Here is an 18,207-nt window from a genome sequence, read left to right as displayed (position 1 = left end):
TTCAAGTGCTGCATCCAGCTCTGCACTGACAGCATGGGGCCTGCTTGAAATTTTGTCTCCATCTCTCTCTACGCTTCCTCCACTTGCTTTCTATCTCTGTCTCAAAATAAATAAAAATAAACTTGGAGCGCCTGGGTGGCTCAGTCAGTTAATTGCCCAACTTCAACTCAGGTCATGATCTCACAGCTCATGAGTTTGAGCCCCACATCGGGCTTTGTGCTGACAATTCAGAGCCAGGAGTCTGCTTCAGATTCTGTGTCTCCCTCTCTCTCTGCCCCTCCCCCCCCCCCACGCTGTCTCTTTTGTCTCTCAAAAAATAAATAAACGCTAAAAAATTTTTAATAAAAATAAGCTTAAAAAATAACCTTCCTTCTAAGTATTTTGCATGAAAATATCACAGTGCTTACTGTGTGTTTAGTACACCTATTTGTTGGACATTGACATAATAGAAGACATATGTCACAAGCATATTCATTCACCTTTATTTACCCTGGTATGAATCTAGTTGATTGTTCTGAATAAATCCAAATCAATTTATCAAATAAGTAAACATTCTAAGCAGATTGCTGCTAAAATGAGATTGTCGAAAAGCACGTTGTAAAGCTAGGACAGCCTGACCATTTTTTACGAATTATAGTGAACATCAATCACCGTAATTTGGGAAAGTGGCAATGGCAAAAGGCTTACTTTTGTACAAGTGATAGCACAATGCTGTTGTGATATTAAGCTTCTCATAGTTCAGATTCAGTATTTGATAATAAAATCCAAATAAGATTCTTACAATCATAGTGAATGAGAGAAGGGAGGAAATAAAGGGTATACAACCTACATACTGGTTCCCTTACTAGTTTCTGTGTTATCTTGACATGCGACAGACATTCCTTTATTCACTTCTACATGAGTGTTGTCACATCAACCAACATTTCTTGATCACATATGATAACCCAGGAGTTTTGCCAAACACCAGGGATCACAAGTAAACAAGTCCTCAACATGGCAGGTGGTGTTGCAGAGGATGTTCGGGAGAGTAAGAGAAGGGCCAAATAGTGTCCATAGGATGGCTTGGGAAAGATGTCTGTATAGCAGGGAGACTCGCGTTTGGTACCAGAATAGGACAGAGGATGGTGGACACTGTCAAGTTCAAGGCAAAGGAAAAGGGATGAGGAGGGACACAGGTGTGAGAGAGAAGATGGGAATTTGAGGTGCTACAAGTTGTTCTGTATATTGGAGGTCTAGTGAGATGGAGTCTGGAGAAATTAGAGAAATATTTGTATGACATGCTAAGAAGTTTGAACTTTATTCTGAAATCAGTGAGAAAGCAATGAAGAATTTAAAGCAAGGGAAACATCAGACTTGTGTCCAAAAAAATATCCAGGCATAAGATTTTGGAGAATGAGTTGGAGCGAGGAAGAGTAGAAGCAGGGAGACAAAGAGGAAATCATTGACTTTTCTTTTTTTTCTCAAATTGAATTTGTGAATATGCCAAGGAATGGATAATTCCATGACCATGCCTCTGTGATGCATTTTAATCATCCTGCAATATAGTCATTTGAAATTGGTTCAGTTAATGATGGTAATCAATCAATAAGAGTCATAAAACTATTCACAGTGCTATTACTTATAGTTTTGATTGATGAAAAGGATTTTGTTTTCTTCTTAGGGTTATAATTAGTCCCCCTTTTTTTTTTTTTAGAGGATATGTTCTGTAGGCTCCAGTTATTTTAATGTCCGATTTTACGATACTTCCTTATACTTATGTTTGTTCGTGCAGTGTTTATAATTATTTCAAGGCTATTTTTTTTCTTTCTTTCATTCATTCTTTTTTTTTCTTTCATTTTTTTTTCTTTTTTTGTTTCTTTCATTCATTCTTTTTTCTTTTTCTTTTTTTTTTAATTAGAATTACTGTCTCTAACACAACTGGGAAGGAGAAATCCCTGGAAAATAATCATTACTTTTCTGGTGTATATTTATGTATTCTTAAATGATTAAGGAAAATAGCTAAATTGCAACTGTTATCTCAACTGAAATGAATTATTCAACATGGGAAATCAGAGATTTGATACCCATTTTGATATGTTTCTAGTTCTTTATTTCAATTTTGTTATATTCAAGTTTTCAAATTGTGATGTAATTATATTATTTTGTCTCCATGCATCTGAATAAGAGTAAGAATACTTGCTAATTGTTATTGAATGTTTTGTTTGTGCCAGTAACTGTGGTAAGTACTTTACACAAATTAAGTAATTAAACCCTCACAACGACCTTCATGAGGTTTTATATCACCTTCATTTTCATCTGAGTCAAGTGGCTTTTTGCAATTCACATAGTCAGTAAGTACTGGAGCTGACATTAGAGAGCAGGCTTTCTAACTTGGAGGTCTACCTCTTTACCAATACCCTACATGGCACCAAACCACCTCTGTTGTGGATGGAGTGAAAATAAGCCTTAAAATACATTAAAGTATAATTTTATACTTTTTAATTAGATTTTTTTGTGGAGCACCACTGAACAATTTTGTTCTCTGCAGAGAAGTCCAGTTTTAAGCATCTGAATAAGTGCCCAGCTTAGCAAAGCCAGTATATTTATGGTAATGTATGTCATTCATACAAGTCAACAAATATTTATTGATGAGTTGAGCACCTGCTTCATGGTAAGTTCTGGGATGCAGAAGAGTTCTTGCCTTCATGAGATTTCCTATTAGATAGAGGCAAAGGGCACTAAATAAATCTGCCCAATCATATTCATCCATGCTTGTCTAACTGCTACACTGTCATGATTATGGTTCAAGAGTTAAAGATTGCCAAGTTCAGTGAGATCTGTGGCTTCCTAATATAGAATCCAGTTTCTAATGGGGGCACCATATGGGAGGACTGAGCCCAAAAATAAGAGCTTGAGCTAGGTGGAACATGTCTATTGATTTAAAAAGCTTATAGTAGGTAAGCATCATAGTGTAGTGAAGCACATTTGGAATCTAGAATCAAACGGATCCTATAACCAGGTCAAGCAGCCTAACGTCTCTGAACCAGCTTACTCACCTATAAAGTACTAAGAATATTAATTTATTCATTTTTTCAGCAAACATCTTTTGGACGCCTTCTATCCACTAGTTTAACTCACCTCACAGGGCTATAGTTATAACTAAATGAAATATTGTGTGAAAAGCCCCAGGTACATAGTAAATATTCATGAAAGTTAGCTCCTTTACATCTCAATCTGTTTTCTTTTCTTGACTGGATTTTATCTTCCACTGCAGTCAGTCAGAAGGCTCAGTGCCCAGGAATGGCCAGGCTGTGGGGGAAACTAGTTCATACCACCTGATCTTAATGAAATGGATTGAATGGAACTCAAACAAGATTGATTAGCTATATAAAGTCAAATCATTCCAATAAAAAATCATACTCGTCTGGAAGCAAAATCTATTTAGAAAGTTGTCTCAGGGGTGCCTAAATTGGTTGAGCGTCCGACTCTTGGTTTTGGCTCAGGTCATGATCTCATGGTTTGTGAGTTCAAGCCCCACACTGGGCTTGCTGCTGTGAGTGCGGAGCCCACTTTGGATCCTCTGTCCCCCTCTCTTTCTGCCCCTCCCCCACTTCTATGCTCTCAAAAATAAATAAACATTTAGAAAGTTATCTTAGAGTGCAAGCCAAGCTTCTGGTAACAAGAAAGCTGTAAGTATAGTGGAAAGATGTTTCCTCCCGCGTTGCGTCCAAAAGGGAGAGATCACAGGCTGATGAAGAGGCTCTGCCTACATCACTTCATGCTTTCTTCTCTGATTCAAAGCACTTGCTCCACTTTTCACCAGAAGATCCAGAAGTTGTGTTTGCCACTTCTGCTCCCATCTACCAGCAAGAACTTGTCATATGGCCACACCTGTTGCTTGGAGGATATGAAATTCCTTATTGAGGTCATCACATGTGTTGCTAACCTCACAGAGGCTCTATTACTAAAAAAAAATTAAAGAAATGGATAATGGGGTTCATTCTGCCAGGGAAGCCAAATTAAGATCAGAAGTCTCCCTGGTTAAGAGTATAAAACAATAAAAAAAAATACCCAGTTTATATAAAATTCCCTGGACAAGGAGAAGCTTTGAAAACTGGCTCCGAGCCTGAGCTCTGGGGCCTGGGTTACCCACAGACCTGCTTGTGGATGGGGAAGATGGAGTAAAATGTGGTCCAAGATGAATCAGGTGGAGGTGGCCCAATTTATGTATGACAGAGAACTGTAGTAGCCTTTGGGGAAGGGATTTGAAGGGAGGCAAGGAGACCAAACAGAAGGTGCTTAATAATCTAGGTAAGGAATAGTGAGGCAATGCTCACTTGAACAATGAAATCGGAGATGATTTCAAGAGATATTTTAAGAATTAGAATCAGAGGGTTCGGGAGCATTTATCAGGTGGTACAGGCTAAACTGTAGTTGCAAGTAGAATTTTAATGATTAGAATTTACACGATGTAGGAATCTGTTTTGGTTAAGGTAGGCTGAGCTGCTGTTATAAATGCACCTTTAAAATATTTAATGGCTCAAATGTAATAGAAGTTTATTCCTCATCCACATAATTGTCCAAGGCACGTGCTTCTTGGCAGATGGCTTCCCTCCATGCAGTGATTCCAGGAACTCAGACTCCTTACACCTCAAATCACTTTTAACTTGTTATATTTTAAGAACCACATTTTATTCACTGGCATGTATAATAACAGAAATATTACCGTTGTTGAGTTTATAACAACTCTAAATTGAAAGGACTAGAGCAAATTAAGAATATATAGAATATATTACGGATTATAGAGATACTTACGACCGGGGGAACTCTCTGTGATAAATATCTCTCTGTGAGGTATTTTCTGACTTTTAGCAGCATTCACTTGGGAATTCCAGAAATTGAAATTGAAAAATCCCAAGCAAGGTCCACACCACAAGTGTGGAGCCAACACAAAGTTTGATCCTTTGACTGTGAGATCATGACCTGATTGTGACCTTCACTGACTGAGCCACCCAGATAGTGGTCTTGCCCCATTTTTTAAAAAAATTACATTCATTATTTACCCAAAAAGGACCAAAGAGGAAAAATTTCAGAAATAGTTCCTTCAAAGCTATTAGTAAAACAGGTCTTGTTGTTTCATGTGACAATTTTTAGTTTTTGAAAAATTCTCTTATGTGGAGTAGCGTCTTCTCTCTCAGTGGCACATAAGTGAAATCTTATTGTTTACTTTCTTCAGAGAAACTTGGGAAGTTGTCTCATTTTAAGGATTAAAAAACTATAGACAAGAGCCTTTGTTAAGAGTACACTGCCTGTAAAAAGCAAAACTGACTATGGCCAATATTCTTTTCACCATAGGATTACCAAGAGCAGAGTCACAGAATCCAAAGAAAGAGGGAGACAAAGAGAGGGAGGAAACACACCCACACACACACACACAGAGAGAGAGAGAGAGAGAGAGAGAGAGAGAGAAAGAAAGAAAGAAAGAAAGAAAGAAAGAAAGAAAGAAATCAATCCCAGTCCACAGTTGGAAGACTGAGAAAAGCCCACTGAAATCAGTAGTTAAAAGTTATGGGTGACACACAAGGAAACAATTTCAGAAAAGTACTGGGATAGCCAGAAGAAAAAAAAGTTGAAAAAAGCATAGAAACTTTGGGGTGTAATTTTTTAATATCCTGATTTTTTTTAATGGGAAAATTAAAGTACTTTTAAATTTTCTTATATTTGATTTTTTAGGGGGTTATGATGGCTGTACCAATGTAGCAATATATTCTAACAGAATTCCAGGGAAAACTGTTTCCCTTTGGAAACAAAAAGAAAAAGAAAAAAGGGAAATGGCAAAGAATATCTGTTGGATCTAGTCAATGCATTAATTAATTACTGGTCATAGAGGGAGCACCCAGAGGCAATGGGGGTAAAGCCCTTTAGAAAAAATGACATCTAGGGCACTCCTGCACTGTGTTTCTCCTATATCACGGATTAATATATAATTTATATTCAAAATTAAAGCAATTTGTCTAAAGAAGTGTGAAAAAAAAACATAAGTAACCACTGCCCTTCCACATTTTAGTTTACCTATACTTGCAGACGTTATCGAGAAGTTCCATGTAGATACTAGCTGTAATTTATGCCACATATGAAAAGGAATTGAGTAAGCTGTATTTATCCCAAATATAACATGTAGAATCTTTTCTCACATATCCTGAACTCTGCATTTACAAGAGAAAAGTAAGCCAGAAAATCACTCATAAAAATCAATAGCCTATTCTTGTCACTTACGCCTTCTCTCTACAGTGTGCCTTGAAGTGCCTTCTACCCTTCAAAGAAAGAAATATACTTAGTTCAGCCCTACGCTGTGTTACATCACAGTATTATTTTTAGTTCGTCTATGTGCTGTATCATGGTAACTTCATTAACCACAAATTTCAAAATCATTGGAATATTTATATTTCTCATTGTCAAAAAAGTTTACTCTTATTTTATTACAGTAGGCCATATGCTGTTAGAAACCTTTTGCATTTGAATTTTAATATTTTTAGTTATTTTCCCCTATGTAATATGTCACTCATAGGGCACTCCAAATCTCCAACGAAAAATGAAGCAGGAATGGGAGAGTTTAAGGAAATAATTTTCATACATAAATATATGTTTTGAAGATGTTTAAGTCATTAGTGAAAAATAAATGTATGTAAAGACATAACGTATTCTCTAAGTATGCTTGAACATTACCTTTACAGGCCTCTTTCAAGTGTGAAGAACCTTATTATACAATACACACTCTCTCTGTTGCATTTGGGCAACCTAGATGCTAGCTTTAAATATTTCTAGAAAAACCAGTACCTTCAGGAAAATCCACCTTAAATTCGAATTGTTTTTAACTGTCCACACTCAATACTTATGTCCACTTCTCTTTGTTGTCCTCTTCTTTCTCTTCCTCTTCCTCTTCCTCCTCCTTCTCTCTCCTTACTTCCAATATGAGACTGAGTTTCAGTTTGGCATTATTTTTGATTAGGGGTCAGCATCATTGAATGACTCTAAATCCCCAAAACAGGAGTAGTTGTACATACAAGGTTTGGGATAAGAGATTTAAACTTGTTAACCAGGAGGCTCGTTAATTCTGAGGAGAAAAACCAGTATTTACACTGAAATATCGTTAATGCTATTTTAAGGGAAAAGAGGCTGCCATCTTGTGTATGCTGTGTTGATTGCACACAAAAGTGGACCCATTCGGAGTTTAGTTCTGTGTTAGACTTAAATTACATTAAAGGCTAAATTATCACACAAAATGTCAAAGTGCTCATCAGTGACATGGCTCCAAATAAAATAAAATAAGATAAAGCATAGCATTGGGGCATGTATTCCTTTAGTACATGAGAAAACATTTTACATACCATCTAATTCTTCTTTTTGAGACAATTTTGATCCTAAGCTTCAGAAATAATTAATAATCCCTAGGACTAGATTAATCTAGAATTTTTAAAGCATAGAATTTATAATTATAAAATAAAAGAATTAATTTTTAGAAATAAATTCTGAAGTTAATGCTATCTGATAAAATGCATGTGGAAGAAAGGTTGTTCTTGACAATGACATTAATAAAAATAAAACCTGAATTTTATTTTAGAGCTAACTTACCCTGCTTTCTTCTTCCATACTTATTTCCCTGTTTTCATTTCATTAGCACCATAAAAAATGTTTTAATGAGGATCATGGCTTAGCTAATAACAGCAAAGCACAAATTGCTAGAAAATGCTTAAGAGCCAAGATGTGTGCAGTAGAGATGCCTTAATTTTGAATAGAGCCACATGCCTCACAACAATTTGATAAGTGTTAGTGCCATCTTGTGGTTGAATGCAATAATGCAACAAAGCAGCAGCACTATCAGGTGAATTTATTAATTTTTTGGTTTTTTGAACCAACAAACTAAATACATATATTTGGAAATAATTTTAATACATAAATAAAATGTATTTATATATTTATTATAAATTATTTATTTATATATGTAATAATAAAATTATATAATTATATATTAATTATTGTATAATTATTATATTATATAATTATATAATTATTATTATAACATATATATATAACATAATATATATAACCTGGTTATAACCAGGTTTCTGGTTATAACCACCAGAAAAGATTAACCACATGTTAGGAGCTTGGGAGTTTTATTAAAATAAAATAATTTGAGTTCACTGGATAGTCTGTTACACTAAAATAAATTCTAAAACATGTGGGAAATTCCTTATGTATGAAATATAATAAGGTACTATTTCCCAAATACAAATTAGGGATTGTGAGTCTGAAAAATGCACTCAAGAAAAAGAGGCCCCATGGTCAAAGAACCCTGGAAAAATGCCACAGGTCATATCCCCTTCTTGGAGAGTCATGGTGCACATTCACTTATTTAAAGGCCATGGAAAATGAATCTATTTAATTTTGTTCTAAACCAGCATTTTCTAAGTATGCTTGTCCACAAAAGTTCCTTTTTTAAAGAAGCATATAATGCCTATTAATAATCAATAAGTCATAACTTGCTAAAATAAAGTTAGAAAAACACCTTTAAACATAGAAAGTAGAAGTATTAGACACAAGAGCAAACTTGGAAACCACAGTGAAAGTGGATTAAAGATTGTATCCATTGGCTGTGTATACTGCTGACTCAAGGTTTTGTAAACAATGTTAAGTAACAGCTTTGGAATATGAGAATCTTATTCTGAGATGTTAAACAATTACAACTGCACCAATGAGGTCAAAATGACTGAAGTGTTTTATAATTTTTCCAGAAGAGAGTGGGAAATATTTATTAGATGGAAATTAGCACATTTTGACTAACCATTTTATTTTTAGAAATTTACCTAGAGGACGTAATAGGAAGTGTTGGGTATAAACTCAAGGGTACTCATTACAGCCTTAGTTGTACTTTTAAAATGTAAGTAACCTGTTTATCTACAGTCATAATTCTAGGTAAATGTGTTCACACATTTATCCAAGTAGATTATATCCTGTTATATATATAGTTATGTATATTTAAATAAATTGATATGAAAATCCAGGATATTCAGAAGTTTATTTATCTACCAGTTATTGAGCATCAAGTACGTTTGAGACAATAATATTGTATTTCATTCATGTAAAATGATAAACATATGTGTTTGTACAGATATGGTCAAGAAACCAATTTTATAGGAAGAATATTTTTTAAGAAGAGCGTTAGATACAAATCTTTTACTGAACCTAAATAAAAAAATTAAAATTAAAATTAAAAAAAAACAAAACAAAAAACAAAAAACAATGTCTCCAGTCCCCTACGTTTGTATCACAAGGCAAAAGTCTTGAACTATTAAGGACTCTAAGTCACAAAGGTCCTCTATGTTAAGAACTTGAAAACAATTAGAAATTCCTTAAATAAACATGATATTAAAAAAATACTAAATTTTAATAGTAACATCAGAAGATTCTAAGTGATGGTTAGAAAGAGACATGCAGCAAATTTTACGTTGGGGAGTCAAAACGAAGCAGAGAAAGTCAGATGACCGACTCATCATGAGCGTGCATCTGGATTTGTTTTTCATGTACAGCATGTTTATGTTTGCTAACATACTTGCTATCTCTAATCCAGGTCACCCTGTGGCCGAAGCCACATGTTTATGAAATATTTTACCATCATAACATGTTTTCAGAGTCTGTCAAAACTGTCTCTCTTCTACCAATCCCTGTGATCTTTGTGCCTGTCACCATTCAAAAATCTGTCCCTCATCCCTAACTTAACCTGTAGACCTGCTTTTATTGGCTGGATTGTTATTTCCTCAGGCCATTGGATACATACTGCCTCAAGCGGCATCATCGATATGACACCAAGCATGAAAAATGTGTTTGGAGGTGGCCTCGACTTTACTCACCTGTTCTATGCTGTCGTTTCTTCAATGTAACTTCAAGACAGCGCTAGAAGTGATCTCACAGGCTTGTTGGGTGGTGTATTATATCTGATATAGTAAGTCGTCAGCACATGTTCCCTGGAGTGATGTAGATCCCCTTTTGTAATTTAACTTCTACTATGGACCTGAGGACGACCCAGCAGGATTCCCGAAACTGGGAATTTTGTCAGTTCACCTGTATGGCAGGTGAGGAAAATGTTTCTGGGAAGGGGCAAGAAACAGATTGTGTCTCAAAAGGATTTACTTTTGTGTGTATAGGCTTCTGTGCTGAATTACTAGAAGTTTTGTCAGTCCTTTTACAGAATACCTAAACTAAATGGAGTGAGACCCAATTGAAAAACACAAGGCCCAGTTTCTTGAAGTCACTTTTCTCATAAAAGAGTTATTCTTACTTTTTGGACAAAAGAAAGAGAGCAGTGCTACATCCTGAAATGAGTGTTTGGTGATGATGTGCCGGAAAAAGTGATTTGACTGGTCTTCAGATGTGAGTTCTCGTGTGACTTGAAATGAGCCACTTCGCCTGTCCTGGTTTTCTCATCTGTAAAATGAAGACTCAATTGTAGGGTGGATAAACAAATACTGAGTGTGAGCATTCTATAGACCAGAGGAGGCTGCTTGTCATTAGTAGCATTATTTATAGTATCTAATGATTATTCAACATCTTTCCAAAATTATTCCCTGATGGTACTTTAGAGAAAAGCAGGAAAATAAGGATGTTTGGGACAGAAGTAGAGGGAACATTGCGTCTGAAAATCTAAGTTTGCTTCTATCCTGTTACTTCCTGGCTTACTCATTACATGACTGGGGGCAAGTCACACTGAATCTCAGATTGTTTCTCATCTTCAATATAGGTGGATAACGTCGTCTTTTATCAACATCTCAGAGGATGCATTTAATAGTACTCTGTACACTGTAAATTGACTCAATAGTCATTAATCTATACCGCCATATCTATTTAACAAATATTTACTGAGTGCCTCCTCTGCTCCAGACACTGTGCCATGTGCTGGGGAAGAGTCTTGGCCTTTATGGGGGTCATAGCCAGTGGAAAAATGCACACAATAAGCAGTTAGACATACAAAGTAAACTATAAGTAACATTCATAATGATTAGTGCTGTTAAGCAAAGAGCAAATGCCAAGGAAAAATAATAACAAAAATTAATTCAGATTGGGAGGTTGAGAAAGGTATCTCTGAGCAAGTTATATTTAAACTAAGACCAGGAGGAAAATACAATGCCAGCCAGGCAAAAGGGGAAGAGAATGGGAGGGAGGGACTTTTCAAGCACAGAGTCTTGCTAGAATATGCAAAGACTGGAAGCAGAAAATAACTTCCAATGACAGGATAGCTGGAACGTGGTGAAGGGCCCAAAATGGAGTTGGAGACATGGCAAGTCCTGTCTACCATGTTACAGATTTTGGATTTTATTGTAGGTGTAACTGAAAGCTGTTGAGATGTGTTAGGCAAAGAAGGGGGAAGATTAGATTTGTATTTTTAAAAGCTCTGCCTGTCATCTAGTGAACTAATGGAGGGGGACACAGAAGGTGTGGAGAACCCAATTAGGAGGCTATTATTATAGTAGTACAGCAAAGAAATCATGGTAGCAGCTTAACTAGTTTGGAGGCAGAGAAGATAGATAAAGTGAGTTTGGGGATTAATCGGACTTGGTGGTGTCCTGGATGCAATGCATGGAGAAGAAGGAGGTATTGAGAACAATTTCCAGGTGTCTTACATAAGCAGTTGTCAAATGATGAAGTCATTACCTGACCCAACAAAGCCTGAGGGAGGAGCAGTTAGCAGGAGAGAGGATCAAGACTTAAGTGTTGGACATTGTTGATGATGGAATGTCTATTAGATATCCAAGTGGAGTCAACAAAAGTCAAGAGGAACAGAGGTCTACCACCCACACCATTAAGTCAGTGATTCATTCAGTTAGTCATGGGATGTTTATTGGGGACCAACAATGTGTCTGATTCTGTACTAAGTGCTGGCGATTTAAAACAAAACAAAACAGTGATCCAAATGGCTCTGATATTATGGAGCTCCTTATATTTTAGCAGGTAGCATAGTTACATAGATGAATTTGAAATCATGAGGGCATGACTGAGAAATTTCATATAGGTATGTAGATTTTAATATCCCTCCAAGTATGTGCTGCAAAGCTCCCAATCCCCAGGGTCCTCAGCCCATAGTTGGGAACCACTGTGTTAAAAGTAGCAATTTTAAACTTTTTGGTTACACTGACTCCCCTAAAGAATGCATTATAACAGGTTACCATATAATAGCCTGCATTTACATTTATAAATATTTTTAAAGTTTGTATCATTTTGATAAAATCTAACTGTCGAAATGGGAATTTCACAATAGGAAATTGGGATCATTATTTCATTATACCCAGGCCTAGGCATACAAAAAGCTGGACATTAAAGTTACTTCAGGAATGTGGAGAGTTTTGAGAAAACCCCCAAATGATTAAATAAGAAAAGCCAAATCCTACAAGTCAGTCCTTATTTTGAGCACAGATATTTATGTGTCATTGCAGTGAGGGGAGGTGTTGAGAGGGGATGCTGGTAGTAAGCTTAAGGATATCAGCGTACTTGTAATGTCTAACATCTATATCATGCTTCACAGTTTACTGAACCCCACTTATATTTTTCTTTAAATCATATAGACCAAAGTTATCAAGTGTAGCTTCAGTTTAGACAAAACAGAAAGAATTAAACAAAATCTTATCATAACGGAGTCAGGCCTTGTATAAAGAACTATTTCCTGAGGATGAAGATTGTCACACTGGAATGATTTACTTGGGGATGTCTCTGATTCACCTTCCCTAGGAGGCATAGACTCACCTTCTCTAATAGCATAGACTCATTAGATCCATTGGCCTCATTCATCAGTCACAATGAGAAATGGTATGATATATACAGAAGCATGTCAAAGCCCTTCCCCCATCCCTGTGTAGTAGAAAAATCACAGGCATTAGAGTCAAACAAGCTTGGTTGGAATTTTAACTTCATCTCCTGTTAACTGTGCATCCATGAGCAACTTACTTAACAGCTCTGATTTTCTTTTTTCTTTTTTTTTTTTAACATTTATTTATTATTGAGAAACAGAGACAGAGCATGAGCATGAGAGGGGCAGAGAGAGGGGGAGACACAGAATCTGAAGCAGGCTTCAAGCTCTGAGCCGTCCGCACAGAGCCCGACGCAGGGCTCAAACCCACGAACTGCGAGATCATGACCTGAGCTGAAGTCGGACGCTTAACCACCTGGAGCCACCCGGGCACCCCTAGCTCTGATTTTCTTTATTATCATAGGGAGCTTGGGAGGTGTGCAGGGTTAATATGAAGTTGGCAGATGATTTAATAAGCAGTTGTCCCCTTCCCCCAATGCCTTACTCTGAGACCTCCAACCTTTCCTAGCATTCTAAAATTGAAAATTCTGAGCAAGAGAGAATGTGGGACCAAAGATGAATTTAAAGTCTAGTTTGTGACTCACCTTTCCTTAAGCCCATCACACTAGTATAAAGTTTGAGCAGCATATTTAAGTCTAAAACTAGTCAGTTAGGTCAAGATGCTGGATCATCTTTTTGTAGTTGACCAGATGATACCAAGAGAAATGTCAGATTCATCTCTGTCATTTATAATATGAATTAAATTGACATATGCAGCATGCAATAGAGGTTTTTAAATATCAGGACAGGGTTACCATGTAAAGATCAGAAAAAAAATAATTACCATTATTATTATTATTACTTAGATTTAATAGTATTATATACTGTCCCTTTAAAATTTAAGGAGAATTTTAGGAAAAAAACCTTAACCTTTATTTTCCCATGTGATAAGCTTTATTTAACTTTTATTCCTTTAAATACTTCCTTATGTTTAAATGAGCTATTCTCTTGCTTCCAACGAAAGGCATGATTAACATGAATCAATCTGTATCTCTTTAACAGGGACAAGTGATCCATACGTGAAGTTTAAAATTGGAGGAAAAGAAGTTTTTAGAAGTAAAATAATACACAAGAACCTCAATCCCATATGGGAGGAGAAAGCTTGCATTCTTGTTGAGCATCTTAGGGAACCGTTGTATATAAAGGTGAGCCAGTTATTTGTTTTTCCCTAATGCAATGACATAAAACTCGCTGTTTGATGGTTTTCTATCATGTATCCTTGTCTGATGAGATTTTTCACGAGAGATAAATTCTGCTGTGCACAACTCTAACCTGTTGATGGTGTGACAGAAACGAAATAGAGGGGAGGGGAAGCGTGGGAGCATTTTTCTTCAGGACAGTTCTATTGCCAGTCATGTAGGAGGATTATGGACTCCATCTTCTCCTGTTTGGCGAAGTTAAATGATTTAGCACACTCTGGGAATATATATAAACAAGTCTCCATAAAATCTAGCAAGAAGGAAAGCTTACACAGAACCTAGTCTTTTTGTCCAAGAATTATATCAGGGGATCTACCATTACTGGTTGCAAACAAAATATTTTCCTTGAAAGATGAGAAGGATAAAGATATCCAAAAATGGAAAGAAAAAAAAAAGAGTGTTTCCTCTCACTTGATGTAGTTTTGTTTTTTGTTTTTGTTTTTTTTTTTTTAAGAACTTAAGGAGATTCCTTGTTTTGTTTTTTAAATTTTTTTAAATGTTTATTTGTTTTGGAGAAAGAGAGAGAGAGACAGAGTGCAAGCAGGGGAGGGGCAGAGAGAGAGGGAGACACAGAATCTGAAGCAGATTCCAGGCTCTGAGCTATCAGCACAGAGCCCAATGCAGGGCTCAAACTCACAAACCATGAGATCATGACCTGAGCTGGAGTCAGACGCTTAACTGACTGAGCCACCCAGGCGCCCCAGGAAATTTATTTTATTTTCCTACCTAACTTCTCTTTAATCCATGTCTCCAGATACTTTTTCTGTATCTAATTCATATTTGTAGACACTCTTTGTGGTTCCTGTGTTCTGACTATCCACTCAGTGACCAAACCTTTTTCTATTTTTACCATAATAACCACATTTTGCAACTGGCACTTGAGCCAAAAATCTCATATATGCACTCTTTGAGCAACCTCTAGGCATCCTCATTCCCATCAACTCTTCATTTATATTGCCTCCATTTGTTTCTCTTCTACACAGAAAGGGGGAAAAAAAAGTAATGAGGATTTTATTAAAATAAGAGCAGAACTGACTGGTCTGAAGGTAGTGAATTACCTCAGTTGAATGTTCACAGTCAGGTACAGATCCAACTCCTTATTCCACTCTTTCCCCTTCTCATTACTGCACTTGATTAGTCTTAAAATAACCATAGTAGAACAGTTTTTAAGATTGGTGAGAAGAGAATCTTCTAAGGACATAGTTGGTAAATTTCTAGAAGTCATTATAGGAGAATAGATCCATATTTGCATAAGAAACAGTCTCAGAGCACCTGGGTGGCTCAGTGGGTAAAGTGACCCACTCTTGATTTCAGCTCAGGTCATGATCTCACAGTTCATGGGTTCCAGCCCCACACTGGGCTCCGTGCTGATAGTGGGGAGACTGCTTGGGATTCTCTCTCTCTCCCTCTCTCTCTGCCCCTTCAGTGCTCTCTCTCTCTCTCAAAATAAATAAATAAACTTCTAAAATTTTTAATTAAAAAAATAAAAGAAATAGTCTCGAGTGGACATTGGCTAAAGAAAATCAATTAAATAGAATTCATGAACTGTCTTTTAACATATAATGAGTGACAGCATAAGTATTATTAATGTGGCAATATTCATGGCCAACCTTCCTCCCACCAAAGGGAAGATCTTCAGAGTTGGAGATGCTTTTCGTCCCTCCTCTCCACTTCTAGAGAGAAAGAAATATCTACGTGAGAAAAAAGGGAGTGCCTTTGTAATAAAGAACTGAGATAGAAGTTGTAAAAGGAATTAAAAATACATATAAATGGTATGTAAAGGAAATTTTATTTCTAGGGAGGTTTGGAAGAGATGAGTTGGGGTAGCTGTGGCCATGGGGATGATGGACAGGAGAGGAAAGCGGGGGTTACTAAGGATTGAACTGAACCATTTGGATCTTGTTTAAGGTCCTTATGAGAAAAATCATGGAAGGAACAAGATTTATTCTTTATTACTTTTACTGTGTATCTCTTTCTTTAATGGGATATTACTCCACAACAGAACCATGTGGATCTCCAGGCTTTCAAAGGATTAAGAAATAAACTTCTCAAAATTACAGTTAATTTCTTTTGCTATTCTCTTGAGCTTGAGAATGAATATTCATCTCTGTAGAAATCTAAATGTCAAAATGGATATTTGGAAAGGAATATCACAATAGGCTCAAAAATAAACAAAAGTCTGTAGTACACAGAAAAAAAGTGGTGGCAAAATTTTTTTTTTTTTGGTTTGGGAGAGAATATGTCCACGCATATACTTGTGCCATTAGAGACAGTGATACTACATACAGGCCCAAAGCCTTGGTTAACAACCACTGTATAAGCCAAAAGCTAGGAGAGAGACCCCAAAGATTGTTTTTGTTTTTTTTTGTTTATTTACCACGTTGAGTTTTCAAAGTACGGCATCATGTAGCCACGACTTAACTTGTACTATACAGAAAAAGATACATAATGAATTATAAAATATTTGTCACTTTCGTACATTTCTACCTAAGAAAAATGATTAAGTAGAAATTATACTGGTCTTTCGTGTACAAACATAAAATGACAATATTTTTATGTAATACTTATGCTTCTAAATATGCTTTCGTATTTTTCATTTAATTTTTGTTTTCTATGAAATGCATAGGGCATCTTTTGAAAAAAGTCTCTAATTTTTTGCTTTCTTTTTTTCACTTTTTATGTTATCTGCTTTTTGCCTAACCTTGCATACACAGAGACCTAAATCAAAAACACTGGTGGAAATATTTTAAGAATTTCATGAACATTGCTTTATTTTCATTGTCTCTCCATAGCCATGTGTGATTGACTGACTTGATTTTGATATGATGCCCATATCCTATGTACTGGGAGATTAATCTTCCCTGAAAGATTTCTTAGGGACTAACTGATTCTGTACTGACAGGCAATATGAAAATGCATCCATGTACTAGATGGTTAGAAAATACTGTCTACAACCCTCCTGTCTGTAGTTAAAGGAAAAAGAAGCTTATATGTGCCCTGTAATCTGATTTCTATCAATGTAAAGGTTGCCAAGGGAAACAAAATTCACTTCTGAGCCAAGATTATAAAATCACATTAAAGTTGCAGTGCTTATACCATTTCTAGCAAAAACAGATTTTTCCCTCCAAAAATCTTGGAACTGTCATTTAAAAAAAATTAGACACAAAATAAAAAATAACATACATTCCAATTGGTTAGAATTCCTATAGCTTTTAATTTTAATAAGACTATTCCTTCAGTTCCAAATGACTTTACAGTAAGGGCAGATAAAAACAAGTCTATAGGAATGGACTTGAAATATACTTATAAGGTCGTAGTAGAAGCTGGGGGTTTAAATGCAGTAGTTTTAACTGAGACAAGAGCCACTGGAGCCTGGTCGGTAGCCACAGGGATGCCTGCTCAGGCACACATCTTAGATAAGAGGGTAAATTCAGCATCCATTTCAGCTGAATTGAATTAAATTTTCAATTTTCATTTCAATGACACTATTATTCAAGTTACACAGTGAACACCCAGAGTTATAGTGGAAAAGAGAGAAGCAATATAAAGGGGAAATGGTTGTATAAATTGCTGCTTGTTTGGCCTAATCACAGGCTAAAAATCTGGGTATTAGATTGGAGTGCTTTTCTAACTAATAGAAAGGTTTTGATAATTAGGAAGGCGATTCTGTTTGGGATCAGATTACTGTGTCTAAGACTGTCATTTTACCAAAGTTGACATTTCCTTAAATAACTCATATATATCCAGGCTTAAGATTTAAAATTGATGGAATGCCTGGGAGGCTCAGTTGGTTAAGTGTCTGACTTCAGCTCAGGTATGATCTCACAGTTCGTGAGTTCAAGCCCCATGACTGGCTCTGTGTTGACAGCTCAGAGCCTGGAGCCTGCTTTGGATTCTCTCTCTCTCTCTCTCTCTCTCTCTCTCTCTCTGTCTGTCTCTCTCAAAAATAAACATTAAAAATTTTTTTAAAAGATTTAAAATTGAAACATTCTTCAGCATGGTTCAAGTTAAGCACCATATTGCTATCTTATGCCAAATTATTTCTGAGTAGGTTTTAAGGGCCCTAAATGAATGTCATATACCAATGATAGTCAACCCTGGCTGTACATCAGAATTACCATGAAGCTGCTT

At 36.1% G+C, this 18,207-nt stretch overlaps 1 protein-coding gene across 23 annotated transcripts in view; it reads left to right on the top strand.

Annotated features, from left to right (window-relative positions):
* MCTP1 (multiple C2 and transmembrane domain containing 1) overlaps positions 1 to 18,207 on the top strand; it is a 529,626-nt gene that overhangs the window by 274,475 nt on the left and 236,944 nt on the right. For all 23 annotated transcript variants that reach the window (XM_042943593.1, XM_042943612.1, XM_042943560.1 and 20 more), the window contains one exon: positions 13,880 to 14,022. In XM_042943593.1, the coding sequence (XP_042799527.1) occupies positions 13,880 to 14,022 (143 nt within the window). The remainder of the gene's footprint in view (positions 1 to 13,879; positions 14,023 to 18,207) is intronic.

This window comes from Panthera leo, chromosome A1 (assembly GCF_018350215.1).
Source record: "Panthera leo isolate Ple1 chromosome A1, P.leo_Ple1_pat1.1, whole genome shotgun sequence".
Taxonomy (NCBI): domain Eukaryota; kingdom Metazoa; phylum Chordata; class Mammalia; order Carnivora; family Felidae; genus Panthera; species Panthera leo.
The sequence above is the reverse complement of the archived record's forward strand: the minus strand, read 5'-3'. Positions and strand labels throughout refer to the sequence as shown.